Source organism: Oryctolagus cuniculus, chromosome 10 (genome assembly GCF_964237555.1).
Source record: "Oryctolagus cuniculus chromosome 10, mOryCun1.1, whole genome shotgun sequence".
Classification (NCBI taxonomy): Eukaryota; Metazoa; Chordata; class Mammalia; order Lagomorpha; family Leporidae; genus Oryctolagus; species Oryctolagus cuniculus.
This window is the reverse complement of record NC_091441.1, coordinates 55884757-55901832: the sequence shown is the minus strand read 5'-3', so window position 1 is coordinate 55901832 and position 17076 is coordinate 55884757. Positions and strand designations below refer to the sequence as shown.

The window sequence follows — 17076 nt, the reverse complement described above, 5'->3', positions numbered from 1 at the left end:
TTGACACTCCTGTCTATGGCATCAGTAATCTCCCTATGCTCCAGTCATGAGTTTCCAAGGCTATGGAAGCCCTCTGAGTTCTCCGATTCTTATCTTGTTTAGACAAGGTCATAGTCAAAGTGGAGGTTCTCTCCTCCCTTCCGAGAAAGGTACCTCCTTCTTTGAAGACCTGTTCTTTCCACTGGGATCTCACTCGCAGAGATCTTTTGCCAGAGTGTCTTGGCTTTCCATGCCTGAAATACTCTCATGGGCTTTTCAGCCAGATCCGAATGCCTTTAGGGCTGATTCTGAGGCCAGAGTGCTATTTAGGACATCTGCCATTCTATGAGTCTGCTGAGTATCTCACTTCCCATGTTGGATCACTCTCCCCTTTATTTATTCTATCGGTTAGTATTAGCAGGTACTAGACTTGTTTATGTGCTCCCTTTGACTCTTAGTCCTTTCATTATGATCAATTGTGAACTGAAATTGATCACTTGGAATAGTGAGATGGCATTGGTACATGCCACCTTGATGGGATTGAATTGGAATCCCCTGGTATGTTTCTAACTCTACCATTTGGGGCAAGTGAGCTTGAGCATGTCCCAAATTGTACATCTCTTCCCTCTCTTATTCCCACTCTTATGTTTAACAGGGATCACATTTCAGTTAAGTTTCAACACTTAAGAATAACTGTGTATTAATTACAGAATTAAACCAGTCATATTAAGTAGAACCGACAAAAAAACTACTAAGTATAATGTATTAAGTTGTTCATTAACAGTCAGGGCTATGCTGATCAAGTCACCGTTTCCCATAGTGTCCATTTCACTTCAGGAGGTTTCCTTTTTGGTGTTCAGTCAGTTGTCACCAATCAGGGAGAACATATGGTATTTGTCCCTTTGGGGGAAAAATCCTTTTTTTTAAAGAGAATAGATAATTTGAATTTTTGCAAGCCTAAAAATTGCTTTATTTTACTACACTTTTCCTTAAATACCCAAACCTGACTCATAATTAGGTTATGTGTTCATTTCTAGATTCAAAATCCATTTCTCACAAAACTAGCTTTCTGTTCCATTAACTTCTACTATATTTTATATATATATATATATATATATATATTTAAAGATTTATTTATTTATTTGAAAGGCAGAGAGGTAGAGGCAGAGGCAGAGAGAGAGAGGTCTTTCATCATCTACTGGTTCACTCCCCAGATGGCCGCAATGGCTGGAGCTGCATCCATCTGAAGCCAGGAGCTTTCTTGGGGTCTCCCACACAGGTGCAGGGGCCCAAAGACTTGGACCATCTTCTACTGCTTTCCCAGGCCATAGGAGAGAGCTTGATTGGAAACGGAGTGATTGGGACTCCAACCGGCACCCATATGGGATGCTGGCACTGCAAGTGGCAGCTTTACTTGCTACGCCACAGCGCTGGCTCCATTCGCTATGTAATATTGAAGATAAGAAATGTTAATGCTTGGGGACCAGCACTGTAGTGTAGCAGGTAAACCTGCTGCGCTAGCATCCGGTATGGTGCTGGTTAAGAGTCCCGGCTGCTCCGCTACTGATCCAGCTCCCTGCTAATGTGCCTGGGAAAGCAGTGGAAGATGGCCCAAGTGTTTGGGCCCCTGGATCCGTGTGGAAGACCCAAAAGAGGCTCCTGGCTCCTGGCCATTGGCTTTGGATCAGCCTGACTCTGGCCATTGCGGCCGTTTGAACCACCCGATGGAATATCTTTTTCTCTGTTTCTTCCTCTCTATAACTCTGCCTTTCAAATAAATAAATAAATCTTTAAAAGAAATGTGAATGCTGGTATACAGTATGACTTTTGATTGACGTAAAGTAACACTGTTGTTAGACATTAATGATATTCTGTGTGTGTGGATACAATATGTAACAGGTAGTTTAGCATATATAGCTATATTTAGCTTCCTGTAAGAAAATAGATCAGTACTGTGAAAGAGTTTTTGCTTTTAAAGCAAATAATTTGAATTACATGTGAGACTGTCAGATCCTCTAGCTTGTGTTGGTCAGCCTTTCCTGTCCAGGTAGTATTGAGTCCTTGGTCTTATATTTTCTGTGTTCTAAACACATTCACTTAGAGTCCCAGTCATCTTTTTTTTTTTTCATTAGAGGGACTTTTAAAAAAGGTATTATTTATTTTTATGTATTTGAAAGAGAAAACATGAACTCTTCATCTGATGGTTCACTTTACAAATGTCCGCAACAGCCAGGAGCCAGGAGCCAGGAATTCCATCATAGTTTCCCACGTGAGTGGCTGGGACCCAAGTACTTGAGCCATCATCTGCTGCCTCCCAAGGTGCACATTAGCAGGAAACTAGATCTGAAGTGGAGGGGAGACCTCATTCCAGGCACTCTGGTAAGGTATGCAGGCGTTCCAAGCTGTGGCTTAACACACTGTACCACAATGCCTACCCCCATCCTACATTTTTTATTTTTTAAGGAAAATTTTATTAGAGAGAGAAAAATAGGAGAGCTCCCATCCACTAGCTCAGGTCCCAGATTCCTGCAAAGCGATGAAGGGACTATGCTGAGAATGGGCTGAAGTCAGGAACTCAGTTCAGGTTGTACTACCTGAATGGCAGGATCCCAACTACTTGAGCCATCACTGCTGCCTCCCACCGTCTGCATTTAGCAGGAAACATGAGGAGTTGGAGTCAGACATCAAACCCAGGCACTCTGATAAAGGATATGGGCATTGGGTATCTTAACTGATATCTTCACTGCTAGGCTAAATGCCTGCCCATGCCAACCTCTATTTTTGACAAAGGATGTGACATTGTTATATTTATTCAGTTATCAGATGGTACTTTATTTTCAAATCACTGAAATCTCACCTCATTTATGAAACTTTTTGTTTTATAAGGAAAAATGGCCCATTAATACTATGTTTGCATATGTGTGGTCAGGAGCAATATAGTTTTTGGGATTTGGAACCTGTGGATACAGAGGGCTGACTTTTTAAATCTCATTTACTAGTTAAATAAAAATATCAGGCTGGCGCTGTGGCGCAGCGGGTTAAAGCCTTGGCCTGAAGCACCGGCATCCCATATGGGCACTGGTTCTAGTCCTGGCTGTTCCTCTTTTGATCCAGCTGTCTGCTATGGGGAAGCAGTAGAGGATGGCCCAAGTCCTTGGGCCCCTGCACCCACGTGGGAGACCCGGAGGAGGTTCCTGGCTCCTGGCTTCGGATCCACACAGCTCCGGCCGTTGTGACCATATGAGGAGTGAACCAGCAGATGGAAGACCTCTCTCTGTCTTTACCTCTCTCTGTAACTCTTTCAAATAAATAAAATAAATCTTTAAAAAAATTCAATTGAAATTTAGCTGGTAATTTTCTTTTATGATGCTAACAGTTTCTTACAAGTTGAAAGATATTTTACTTTTGTATTGTGAACAAATGAATGAAAATCCATTGCTTTTAAAATTAAATAGATATTATTTTAAGGTATATTGATAATACCCATCGTTTGCATCTCAGAAACTATAAAATAATGGGAACATCTCCAGACATCCCACGTGGGTGGTAGGGATCCATGTATTTGGGCCATCCTCTGCTGCTTTTTACCAGGTCATTAGCAGGGAGCTGGATTGGAAGTGAAGTAGCTGGGACTAGAACTGGTAGCCATATGGGATGCCAGTATTACAGGTGGCAGTTTCACCTGCTGTGGCACAATGCTGGCCCCTGAATTTGAGCCTGCCACCTACTTATGAGTGACAATTTCTTCGTCTACAAAATAGGGATAATACCTACTTTTTTTTTGTTGTTGAGAAGGTTTAAGAAACATAAAGCATAGAGTGTGGTAATAATAACTTATGGCAAGTATTATTTTTCAGTAATCCTCTTTTCATTAATTTAGTATTTCTCAAGGGTAAGGAATGTGCACTGTACCAGTAGCTGGCAGGTCTCAAAGGCCTTGTCTTCAGTAGGAGTTTTGTTATAGTTGAGACAATTTCTAAACGAATTAGGTAGTTTGATGGTTCCGGGAGAATAGATAACTGTAGTTGGTTAGCATTCTTTAATCTCTATAATACTTTTTGTCACAATAGATTTGGGACTAAAGTTGATTGACTCAGTAAATCAAAATTGAATTTCTTGGTTGAGTAACATCAATAGTTATGCCAGTATAAGTAATTATTTTTGAATAATGGCTAATGATTTATAAATTCTTATCAATGTTAGGTGAAGTCTTTTAATTTGGGCTAAAATTTGGAGGATTAGCTAGGCATCACACTAGTCTCCTAAGGTGTTTATTTTAAAAACATTAATGTATATAGCTTTAATATTTACTAATATTTAATATATCAAAGTAGATAAATCAGTAATACAGCAAATATCTACAAACCTATGTAGAAGCAAAAGATTACTGATATATTTGAACACCCTGAGTACTTTTTTTTAAAAATTTATTTATTTATTTGAAAGAGAGAGAGAGAGAGCTTCTCTCTACTGGTTCACTGCCCAGTGACTGGCTGCAATAGCCAGGGCTGGGCCAGGCCCAAATCAGGAGCCAGGAGCTTTATCCAGGTCTCCCACATGGATACAGAGGCACTAAAACCTGGGCCATCTTTTGCTGTTTTCCCAGGTGTATTAACAGGGAGCTGGATGGGAAGTAGAGTAGCTGGGACTTGAACTTGTGCCCATATAGGATGCTGGTGCTGCAGACAGCGATTTAACCCACTCTACAGCACCAGCCCTACCCTGTGTACTTCTGTTTGCGTTCTTTCCTTCTTCTCTTAAGGTTCCTATCAGAAATTAGTTTCTATCATTACCATGAATTTCTTTATATTTATGGATGTTTTTCTGTGTCTGTGAGCAGCATTTAGTAGTTTGTTTGCAGTGCTTTTAAATCTCCTGTAATTTTCTTTTAAAAGATTTATTTGAAAGACAAGAGTTAGAGAGAGAGAGAGAGACAGAGAGAGAGAGGTCTTCCATCCACTGGTTCACTCCCCAGATGACCATTTGGTGGGAGCTAAGCTGATTCAAAGCCAAGAGCCAGGAGATTCTTCCTGGTCTCCCACGTGGGTGCAGGGGTCCAAGGACTTGGCATCCTCTGCTGCTTTCCCAGGCACATTAGCGGGGAGCTGGATCAGAAGTGGAGCAGCCGGGACTTGAACTAATGCCCATATGGGATGCTGGGGTTTCAGGCTGGGACTTTAACCCACTGTCTCATGGTGCCAGCCCCTATTGTTTACTTTTTAGTTTTGCTACTGTAACAAAGTGCTAATTTATATATATATATATATTTATATATATGATTTATATCTTGTTCCATGTTGAGGTACTTCATATAATGAACTGCTTATAGTAAAAATTCTGATTCTCTAAGCTGCTTTCTACCTAGAAATGTAACATTTTACTTAAATCAGGACTTTGTAAATTTGAACTGTTTTTATTTATTTATTTTTTTTAAAGATTTTACTGATTTGAGCGGTAAAGTTATAGACACAGAGAGGGAGAGACAGAGAGACAGGTCTTCCATCTGCTGGTTCACTTCCCAAATGAATGTAATGGCTGATGCTGGGCCAATCCAAAGACAGGAACCGGGAGCTTCTTCTGGGTCTCCCATGCAGGTGCAGGGGCCCAAGCAAGCACTTGGGCCATCTTCCACTACTTTCTCAGGCCATAGCACAGAGCTGTATGGGAAGTGGAGCAGCTGAAACTCGAACTGGCATCAATATAGGATGCTGGCGCGACAGGCAGAGGCTTAGCTCACTACGCGATAGCGCTGGTCTGTATTGTTTCTCTTAAGAGTTGTGGTTTTTTATCTTGAGTAGCATGTTTTATGATTTTCATAAACTTTTCCAACAAAGGCTTCAGCTATGTGAATTCTGTAACTTATTGAACTTAGACAAAATGGCATTAACACATAGAGGAGATGGTCATTGGAGTATTAGGAGAATGAGTCAAAAGCTGTCATCAGGTGGTTCATTTAATGGTGGCAGATGTCTTCATAAAGCTTAGTGATAGAAAAGAACATTAGCTCTCTAGGCTAACATGGTATTCCATAGGAGAAAAATAGTTATGGGTTTAGTTAGGGAGTTAAATTTTATGAAATGAAAAATCTAAGTAATAACTCTTGCCAAGGCCAGTGGTTTTTCAATGCGAATGAATTGGGTGGATGTAATAATGGGAAACAAAAAAAACCTGCCACAGAAAGGGATCAGTAGAATGCTTGCCTTGTTTCCATAATGCCCTTTCTCCTGAATTATGTTTTCTTTAAGTATCAGCTTTTGTTTTAAAGTCAATCACATTTTCATTAAAAATCCTTCACGCTCTTTTTGGTAGTGGAATGGGTTGCTTTGTTTACTTCTTCTAGTGTTAGTCCGTTTCACAGCTGTTCAATGGCTTTCCTGGCATTTGAATTGTGGGAACTAAGAAAGGATTTGGATGTGCTCTTATGTGCATTAATGGTCTTCCTGAAGTAGTCTTTAAAACCATGAATTACAGAAGTATTTTTTTTTCTACCAGTTGTCATTGTATGTTTAGATGGGTCCTTTCAAAGAGAGGCTGTATATGCATTGTGAAGTCATGAATGTTATCATTGTACTTTGTGGAAAGTGAACTTAAATATAAGAAAATATATAAATACAGCAATAGTTAACACTGAGCTTTTTCTTTTTTGAGGGGTGGTTGAGATACATCTTCCTTACACCTTTTGTTAGCTCACTCATTTGAAAAGTCACACAGTTCATGTTGGGGTTTGGTTTTTTGTTTTTGAAAAAAAAAAAAAAGTCACACAGTTCAGGGCAAACCTCTAAATGTGAAGTGCATACTGATTTGTTTAGTGCATTCTACTTTTTTGTGGTAACAAACTGAAACTAGAGATTTATGGAACTTAACCATGTGTGGTCAGTTACTATCACTGGCGTTTGACATTAATTATATTTTTGGTCAGCTTTTCTGGTAAAACAGATGTGGGTATTAGCCTCTAACTTCAAGTATATGTACTTAGGTAGGGCACTTGTTTTCATAAGCATGATATAACTCAGTGTAGAGGTTAAAAGATGTAAACATTTTCGAGTAGCAATTAAATATTCTTACTAGTCAGATATCTAAGGTAATTTGAAAGTTGACTTCTGTACATATTTTTTTAGGGTCCTTTGTGTTTTTGTTTGTCTTTAATTTTAAGTGGCATATATAAAATTTCTGATGCTTTGTACATGGGATGCTGGTGCTGCAAGAGTTGGCTTAGCATGCTACGCCACAGAGCCAGCCCCTAGTTTAAATAGGCTGGCATTGTGTTGTAGTGGGTAAACCACTGCCTGTGATGCTGGCATCCCATTTGGGCACCAATTCAAGACCTGGCTACTCTGCTTCTGATCCAGCTCCCTGCTAATGCATCTGGGAAAGCAGTGGAAGATGGCCCAAGTGCTTGGGCCCCTGTACCCACAAGGGAGACTTGAAAGAAGCTCTTGGCTGCTGGCTTTGGACTGGCCCAGCTCTGGCCATTGCAACCATTTGGGGAGTGAACCAGTGAATGAAAAATCTTTCTCTGTTTCTCCCTCTCTTTCTCTAAATTCTGCCTTTCAAATAAGTAAATCTTCAAAAAATTTTTTTTGTATTTACTGTTTACACACAACTGAGTATCTTTGGGTTTATCTTTTAAAATATTTGAAGGCCAGGGTCAAAATCTTTTAAAGCATTTAAAACCTTTTGCAAGTGTCTTTTATAGAGGTTGTGTCAGTTTATATTTTCCTCTCAGTGGTACCTTATTCTTTGTTGACACATCTTCAGTGTGCACTGAAATTATCTTTTTAAGCCATGCCAATTTTAGAAGATAAAATTGATTTTTATTTTTCACTTTCTGCTTATTAAAAACATTTTTCATTTATTAGAGAGAGAGTTAGAAAAGGAGAAGAGAAAAAGAGAAATCTCATCTGCTGGTTCACTCCTCAAATGCCTGAAATAGCTGGGACTGGGCTAGGAGGAAGCCAGAGGCCAAGAACTTGTTCTGTGTCTCCCATGTGAGTGGCAGGAACCCAGGTACCTGCTGCTTTTCAGAGTGTGTGTTAAAAGGAAGCTGGAGTTGGGAACAGAAATAGAACTCAGACCTGCGTGTTCTGACTTGGGGTGTAGGGTCTTAACTGCTAGGTCAAACTTGTGCCCATTCATTTTCTTTCTAAATTAATGGCATGTTTATAATAAAACTTTAAACACTTAAAACACATGTAAAACAAAATGTGAAAGTGTTCCTCTCACCTGTGTTTCCCCAGTTGTTGTCTGCTGTTTAGTGTGGGTTTTCAGTTGATTCTGTAGTTATACTCTGTATCTGTGTGCCTCACATGAACATACATGTGACTTCAGAGGGTTGCTAATGCTTATAATGATGTCTCCCGCCGGCGCCGCGGCTCACTAGACTAATCCTCCGCCTAGCGGCGCCGGCACACCGGGTTCTAGTCCCGGTCGGGGCGCCGGATTCTGTCCCGGTTGCTCCTCTTCCAGGCCAGCCCTCTGCTGTGGCCAAGGGAGTGCAGTGGAGGATGGCCCAGGTGCTTGGGCCCTGCACCCCATGGGAGACCAGGAAAAGCACCTGGCTCCTGGCTCCTGCCATCGGATCAGCGCGGTGCGCCGGCCGCAGCGCGCCGGCCGCGGCGGCCATTGGAGAGTGAACCAACGGCAAAGGAAGACCTTTCTCTCTGTCTCTCTCTCACTGTCCACTGTGCCTGTCAAAAAAGAAAATAAATAAAATAAAAATAAAAATAAAAAAAAATAAAAGAATGATGTCTCCCAAGGGGTTGCAGGGGTCCAAGCACTTGGGCCATCTTCCACATCTTTCCTAGGTGCATTAGCAGAGTGCTGGATCAGAAGTGGAGCAGCAGGGAAAGGAACTGGCACCCATATGGGATGCCAGCATGGCCTTACTTGCTATGCCATAGCGTTGGCCCTTGTTTTTAATGTTAGTTTACATTCTATTTATACCAGAATATAACATCTTTTTGGGTCTCTGGTCAATAAGTTTGATGATTGATGTAATCAGGCTTAATTAGCCACAGGTCAGAAAGCATCATTTCAATAGGTGAAAACTGTGGCAGGTCACCTAGTGGTGTGTAGTGCTATTTCATGTGGCTGTTGTGTCTCAACTGATGCTGTTCTGCAGTGAAAAATAATTGAACTGAAAAGATAGATGCAGCCCCTGGTAAGCCATAAGCTTTGGGGACAAAAGCTGAGAATGGTGATGGAGAAGTAGGCAATTTGCTAAAATGGTGGTAACTCACACATGAATAATTCAATGTTCCCTAGGTGAAGTCTGAGAAATTGAGAACTTTTAGTTCTTTGATTTTTGTATAAATATTGCAGAATTTACCTGTGATATGAGATGATTTTGACCACTAAGTTGTTTAAATAGATAACTAGTATATTTAAATTAAGTGCAGCATAATTCTGAATGTTTACCGTTTGCTTTGAAGCCTTTTAGAATGTGTTTACCTATATATCACTTTAACCGCATGATGATGATTTCTGTAGGAATGGAAATGTTTTCTGAGTTTATAGATGAGAATAGTGGTTCTAGAGCAGTTTAGGTTGATTTTGAATGTTGTATAGCTGATAAGTTATAGTACTAGGTTCTTAAATCACATACCCTTGTGTTTATCATTTAAATATAGAAGTTTAAATATACAGTTCAGAAATCATGTCTGAACTTGCCATTTCCCGTCCTGACTCTAATTGATCTCTAAGTCTCTAATTATATTTCATGTTCCTACTTAGTAAAGTTGCTCTTGGTTCATTGAACACATTCTGCTTTTCTGTTGTTTTTTCTTGAAGTCTTTGAAAGGTCTCTTTGTCCATTGTTTATTTATTTCTCTTTCTTTCTTTCTTAAAGATTTATTTATTTATTTGAAAGGTAGAATTACAGAGAGAGAGAAGGAGAGACAGAGAGAGATCTTCCATCCACTGGTTCACTCCTCAAGTGAACATAATGGCTAGAGCTGTGCCAGGCTGAAGCAGGAGCCAGGCAAGACCTTCATCCAGGTCTTCCACATGGGTGCAGGGGTCCAGGGAGTTGGGCCATCTTCTGCTGCTTTCCCAGGTGCTTTAACAGGGAACTGGATTAGGAGTGAAGCAGCTGGGACTTGAACTGGTGCCCACGTATAATGGCAGCACTGTAGGCTGGGGCTTAACCTTCTAGGCCATGGCGCTGGCCCCGTGTCCATCATTTCTGTGAAACTTTTCCTTGTCCTTTTTCTGATTGAGTTTCTTTTTTAAAAATTTATTTCAGGGGGCTGGAGCTGTGGTGTACCGAGTAAAGCCGTGGCCTGCAGTGCCAGCATCCCATATAGGTGCCAATTTGAGTCCTGGCTATTCTACTTCCTAAGCAGCTCTCTACTATGCCCTAGAAAAGCAGTGGAAGATGGTCCAAGTCCTTGGGCCTCTGTACCCACGTGGGAGACTCAAAAAGAATCTCCTGGCTCCTGGCTTTGGATTGGTCCAGCTTCAGTCATTGTGACCATTTGGGGAGTGAATCAGTGGATGGAGAACCTCTCTGTCTTTGCCTCTGCCTCTGTAACTCTGCCTTTCAAATAAATCTTTAAAAAATTTTGAGAGAATCATCTGCTGTTTCTCTCACCAAGTGAGAGAGAGAGAGAGAGAGAGAGAGAGAAAGAAACACACTCCCAACTGCCTGCAATGACCAAGGCTAGACTGAGGCCAAAACTGGGAGTTGGGAGCAAGGAACACCGTCTAGGTATCCCACATGGGTGGTGAGAACGCACTACTTGAACCATCACTGTTGCCTCCTAAAGTCTGCTTTGGTAGGAAGCCTGAGTCAGGTTTTGGAGCTGGGAATTGATACTCTGATGAGACGTGGGCATCTTAACTGTGAGTGTAAATGCCTGCTCCTCTGGTTTACTCTTTTAGAAGATTTTCTTTTTATCACTGGAAACTGAGGTTTTCCTTTTTTTTTTTTTTTAATTTATTTTGTTAAGTTGAAATTAGATTTACAGAGAGAAAGAGAGTGGAAAAATAGAGAGATCTTCTATCCAATGGTTCACTCCCCATGTGACTGCAATGGCTGGGGCTGGGCCAGGCCAAAGCCAGAAGCCAGGAGCTTCATCCAGGTCATCCACAAGGATGCAGGGGCCCAAGCAGTTGGGCCATCCTCTGCTGCTTTCCCAGGCATATTAGGAGGGAGCTGGATCAGAAGTGGAACAGCCAGGACTCAGAAAAGTGGCCATATGGGGTGCTGGCATTGTAGGTGGCAGCTTTACCCATTACACCACAGCACCAGCCTCCTGAGCTTGTTCTTTTTAATTAGCACGTTCTTATTTATTTTTTCTTGGTGACTCCCTTGTTTTTAAGCAGAGCAGTTCTAGTTTTCAGCTTACTGAACTGGGTAATTACCTGTTCCTAAATATTTTGAATATGTACCTATTTATTTTCTCTTGGGTAACCTTATTTTTGGTTTCTCATTTATACCTTCTACATCTGTTAATCTCTGGACTCACAGCCACTAGGTCCTAAATATCCCTTTACTCTATTTCTGTAATTTAACATCTACTATTACCACCTTGACTTAAACTACCTTTATCTTACTTGGAGTGACATAGGCTTCTTATAACTTGACTCCCTTCTCTAGCCACTTCTGCTTCCTTGCTGTTTTCCACACTACAGCAAGAGTGATACTTGAAGGCAGCAGAGGGCATGCCCACAGTAAGAGTAAAAGTGTAGTTCTGAATTAATCAGTGCACAGTGATGTCCACTATGGTCAAGCATTTGTATGGCAGGAGACTGCACATAAAACATGTTGGTGTTGATTGATCATTCTCTTTTCTAGTCCACTGGGGATCCCAACTTTTCTCTCGTGATGTTTTCCCTTCTGCCTTGCCTCCTTTCTTTTTTCCCATTAACCTTCTCACCTCAAATGGAGGCTTATGTTCAAGTTTGGCTCTTTGTTTAAAATCTAGTCACCTGAACCTGGAAAATGAATAATACAGGTCTTCTCCCTTCTGGTCAGGAAATAGCAATGATGGTATATTAGTTCTTAAAGAACTTGGTAGTATCTCTACTTATATATCCTAGTTCTTGATTATATCATGTATTCCTATTTGATTTTTAGAATGTCTTGCCTAACCTAAAGAACAGATTGCCTTTTTTTTTCTTTTAAGATCTATTTTATTTAGGCAGAGTTAGAGAGAGGGAAAGATAGAAAGGTCTTCCATCTGCTGGTTCACTCCCCAAATGGCCTCAACAGCCAGGGCTGGGCCAGGCTGAAACCAGGAGCTGCTTCTGGGTCTCCCATAAGGGTACAGGGACCCAAATACTTGGGTCATTTATGCTACTTTCCCAGGTGCTTTATCAGAGAGCTAGCTGGGAAGTTGAGCAGGTGGGACACAAACCAGTGCCTATATGGTGTGCCAGCATTGCAGGTGGTGATGATTTAACCTGCTGTGTTACAGTGCTGGCTCCACATACTGCCTTTTCCAAAGTGGACTGAGATTCAAAAGAGTGAAAAGGGTTCCTTGCTTTTAAAATTAATTTAATATTTTTAATATTTGTAGTATTATATATCTAAGTACTTAAGTTAAAATGACTTAAAAAAAAAAAAAGACTTCATTTATTTGAAAGGTAAAGAGACACTTCCCAAATGGCCACATCGACTGGGGCTGGCCCAAGCTGAAGCCAGGAGCCAGGAGCTTCTAAGTCTCCCACATGGGTGCAGGGGCCCAAGCACTTGGGCCATTCTCTATTGCTTTACCAGGCTCATTAGCAGGGAGCTGGATTGGAAGTGGAACAGTCAGGACTTGAACTGGTACCCAAATGGGATGCCGTCACTCCAGGCTGTCTTTAACCCACTGTACCACAATGCTGGCCCCTAAAATGACCTTTTCAAGGGCACAAATCATAATCATAACAGAATCATGATGGAATCATTTGAATCCAGGAGAATGTCACTCTTATATGTATAATATAGCTCTTGTTTGTATGTTAGCATTCAGCTTGACCATCCATGCTTTGTAAACCAAAGCAGTGACACTGATTTTCATAAGCCACACGTTATTTTAAAATATCTTAGCTTTAATATATGTAACAAGTTATATGAATATGACAAAATAGTGAAGGAGCATTACCATCAATCCTATTACCTTAAAACAAAAGTTATTTTCATACTTTATAGTGGTATTTTTATAGTTCTAACATCCGTCTCATCCATGTATATAAGCGTTTTTATTTTATTTATTTTTAAAGATTTATTTATTTATTTATTTGAAAGTCAGAGTTACACAGAGAGAGGAGAGGCAGAGAGAGAGAGGTTTTCCATCCGATGGTTCACTCCCCAGTTGGCTGCAATGGCCGGAGCTGTGCCAATCAGAGGCCAGGGGCCAGGAGCTTCTTATGGGTCTCCCACATGGGTGCAGGGGTCCAAGGACTTGGGCCATCTTCTACTGTGTAAGCGTTTTTAAAAGAGGTCATCTTACCAAGTGTTTATTCTCAATTTTATTATTACTCGATTTTATTATTACTTAGTCTGTAAGGGGGAAAACCCACATCATAGTGTATTATTTTCCTTTAGGAAAATGTGCTTGCTAATCATTTTCTAACGTTTATTGTTTATGCAAAAGTTTGTCAATATCTAGGGATAAATGCTTAAGTTAATGTTGCCTGAGGCCATGAGGATAAAATTGACTTTTATTTTAAAGTTATTGTTTACCTGGAAAATAGATTGAAATTCTTCCAAAGATTCCTGAGTTTTTGCAGTCTGAATCAGCTACGTGGTGGTAAAGGAGTCTTCTTTCTGTGTGTTGAACCTAAATTTCAGTTTGTGGGTGAGAGCAAATAGAGTGCTACTGAGCTGTATTCTTACTAATGAAAAAAGAGGGGAGAGAAAAGGTTAAGTTTATAATTTTGATTAATATGTTTCAGATCTGATATTTTGAAACATTATGTGGTATATTTGAAATGTTTTTCCCTCTTTATTAAAATATTTTACAAAATGCTTTGTTCTTATTCCTTATCCCCACCCCTGGAGTAATATTCAAATAAATAATATATGTAATTAATGTAAGCACATATCTGTATTTTAATAGGCATCAAGCATGATGGAACCATGTGTGATACCTGCCGCCAGCAACCAATCATTGGCATTAGATGGAAATGTGCAGAATGTACAAATTATGATTTGTGCACAGTTTGTTATCATGGAGATAAACATCATTTAAGGCATCGCTTTTATAGAATTACTACACCAGGAAGTGAGCGGTAGGTGAAACAAATTTCTCTTCTGTGTTTGTGCTCAAGTTTTATACTACTTGGCCATAAAAATAGGATTAGGAAATTACCTATGACAAGTGGTTTAGTATTAGGAAGTAGCTGATAATAGGCTAGAAATGGACTAAGCCTCTAGTAGAGTGAGATAAGAGCTGTGTGAAGATGGAACTGTATGAATTTTCCGAGGTAATATGATCTGTTCTTTCTCTGGCTTAGATACTTGACATTGCGAAATGTTAGGGCAGCCCAAGAGAGGCTGGTTGTTTTCTTTCCACTGTGCTTTCTGTTCTGTGAATTGCTACTGGTTGAACATGAGAGCCCATTGATTGAGTCAGTAGGTGTTTATTAAGACTACAGGACAGCTGCTATATTTGTGGAGATTTGAAGATAAATAGACATGCAGTATTCTTTTTTTTAAAGATTTATTTATTTGAAAGTCAGAGTTACACAGAGAGAGGAGAGGCAGAGAGAGAGAGAGAGAGAGAGAGGTCTTCCATCCAATGGTTCACTCCCCAATTGGCCACAACGGCTGGAGCTGCACTGATCCGAAGCCAGGAGCCAGGAGCTTCTTCCGGGTCTCCCACATGGGTGCAGGGGCCCAAGGACTTGGGCTTTCTTCTGCTGCTTTCCCAGACCATAGTAGAGAGCTGGATTGGAAGTGGAGCAGCTGGGACTAGAACCAGCGCCCATATGGGATGCCGGCGCTTCAGACCAGGGCATTAACCCACTGTGCCACAGTGCAGGCCCCAACATGCAGTATTCTTAAGGTGTCCACAAGTAAAAGCAAATAATTGGTTAGTAGGGATCATCATATGATGTTTTATGCTATGGCAGTGCTAGGTATTAACTATCTTAGGAACAATGAGAGAGGAGTATTGTAAAAGAGGTGCAAAGTTTTAGGTGATGGCATCCTCTCGTGTCAATATGTATAGGTGCAAGAATGCCACCAGTCTTAGGGAGATAGCTAGAAGTAGGAATAAATAGATTTTGAAATCAGGTTGTTCAATGCAAATCATGGTCCTGCCATTTATTAACTATATTATTTTAAGCAAGTTATTTATTTATTTTAAAATGTTTATTTTCATCTACTTAAAGGCAGAGTGACAGAGGAGGGAGAGAGAAAGAGAGACAGAGAGAGAAACCTTCCATCCTTTGGTTCATTTTGTAAATGCCTACAGCAGCCAGGGCTGGGCCAAGCTGAAACCAGGAGTCTGGAACTCCATCTGATCTCTCATGTGGATGGTAGTGGCCCAAGTACTTGACCCATCACCTGCTGCCTCATAGGATTCTTTAGCAGGAAGCTGGATCAGAAGCACAGTAGGTGGGACTCAAATCAGCATTTAGTGTGGGATTTGGGTGTCCTGAGCAGCAGCATAATCCTCTGTGCCACAATGGTAAGCTCAAGTTACTTGATTTTTTTCCTTTGCTTATTGTAAAGGAATATTAAAGGCATTTTAAAAATGAATAGAGGATAGAAGATCTCTCTCTCTCTCTCTCTCTCTCTCTCTCTCTCTCTGTAACTCTGCCTTTCAAATAATATAAAGTTTTAGGAAAGTTAATATGGGACTGGCACTATGGCGTAGCAGGTGGAGCTGCTGCCTGCAGTGCTGGCATCCCATATGGGCGCTGGTTCAAGTTCTGGCTGCTTCACTTCAATCCAGCTCTCTGCTATGGCCTGGGAAAACAGTGGAAGATGGCCCAAGTCCTTGGGCCCCTGCACCCATGTGGGAGAACTGGAAGAAGCCTCTGGCTCCTGGCTTTGGATCCTCTCAGCTGCAGCCATTGGGGCCATCTGGGGAGTGAACCAGCTGGTAGAAGACCTCTCTTTATCTCTCATATAGCTCTCTGCCTCTGCCTCTCTGTAACTGCCTTTCAAGTAAATAAATCTTTAAAAAAAAAAAAGAAAATTAATAGAACAATGAAATAAAGTTAGAAAACCCCAAAAACCCCAAACCTCTATTTAAAAAAAATTTTTATTGGGGCCAGCACTGTGGTGTAGTGGGTGGGGCTGCTATCTGCAGTGCCAACATCCCATATGGGCTCTGGTTCAAGTCCTGGCTGCTCCACTTCTGGTCTGGCTCTCTAGAGTCCTTGGGCTTCTGCATCCATGTAGGAGACCTGGAAGAAACTTCTGGCTCCTGGCATTGGATCAGCCCAGCTCTGGCCATTGTGGCCATTTTGGGAGTGAACCAGCAGATGGAGGACCTTATTTTCTCCCTTTGCCTCTCTAAAACTCTGCCTTTCAAATAAATAAATAAATATTTAAAGAAAAATATATAGGAAAAATTAAAAAATATTTTGGTTGAAAAGCAGAGAGTTTTCCAGTCTGCTCAAATGCCCACCAAAGCCAGGAACCAAGTATCCCATTTGGATCTCCCATGTGGGTGGCAGGGACCCAAGTACTCAAGCTATCACTTGCTGCCTCCCAAGGTGCATATTAATAGGATCTATTTAGTGGACTCAAACCTTGCAGTCTGATATAGGTGATGGTGTCCCAAGTGGCTGTTTAACTGCTGTGCTACATACCTGTGATGCCCCCACCTCAACCCATCCTGAAACCTTTCTGAGTATGTAAATGAGGAGGGTGTACAACAGTGGTGGGAAATGTGTCTGGCCCACAGGCCATTTAAGGCCTGTGATATCATTTGGTCTGCCCCTGCCCAGGTGGGACTTGAAGTTTAATAAATCTGTTGCTGGCTAATTTTTAAGTAGATAATTTTGTATGACCTGTGAATGATACTATAAATATCCAAATGGCCCTTGGCAGAAAAAAGGTTCCCTGCTCTTGTCTTATACAAGTAAGAGGTAGATGCCTGAAATAGTTGAAATCTTTTTCAAGATCTGTAATCTGTACCTTGGAGAAACTGT

General features: G+C 40.9%; 1 protein-coding gene across 1 annotated transcript in view; it reads left to right on the top strand.

Annotated features, from left to right (window-relative positions):
• MIB1 (MIB E3 ubiquitin protein ligase 1) overlaps nt 1-17076 on the top strand; it is a 164424-nt gene that overhangs the window by 9301 nt on the left and 138047 nt on the right. Inside the window, exon 2 of the mRNA XM_002713451.5 lies at nt 14028-14199. Coding sequence (XP_002713497.1) covers nt 14028-14199 — 172 coding nt within the window. The remainder of the gene's footprint in view (nt 1-14027; nt 14200-17076) is intronic.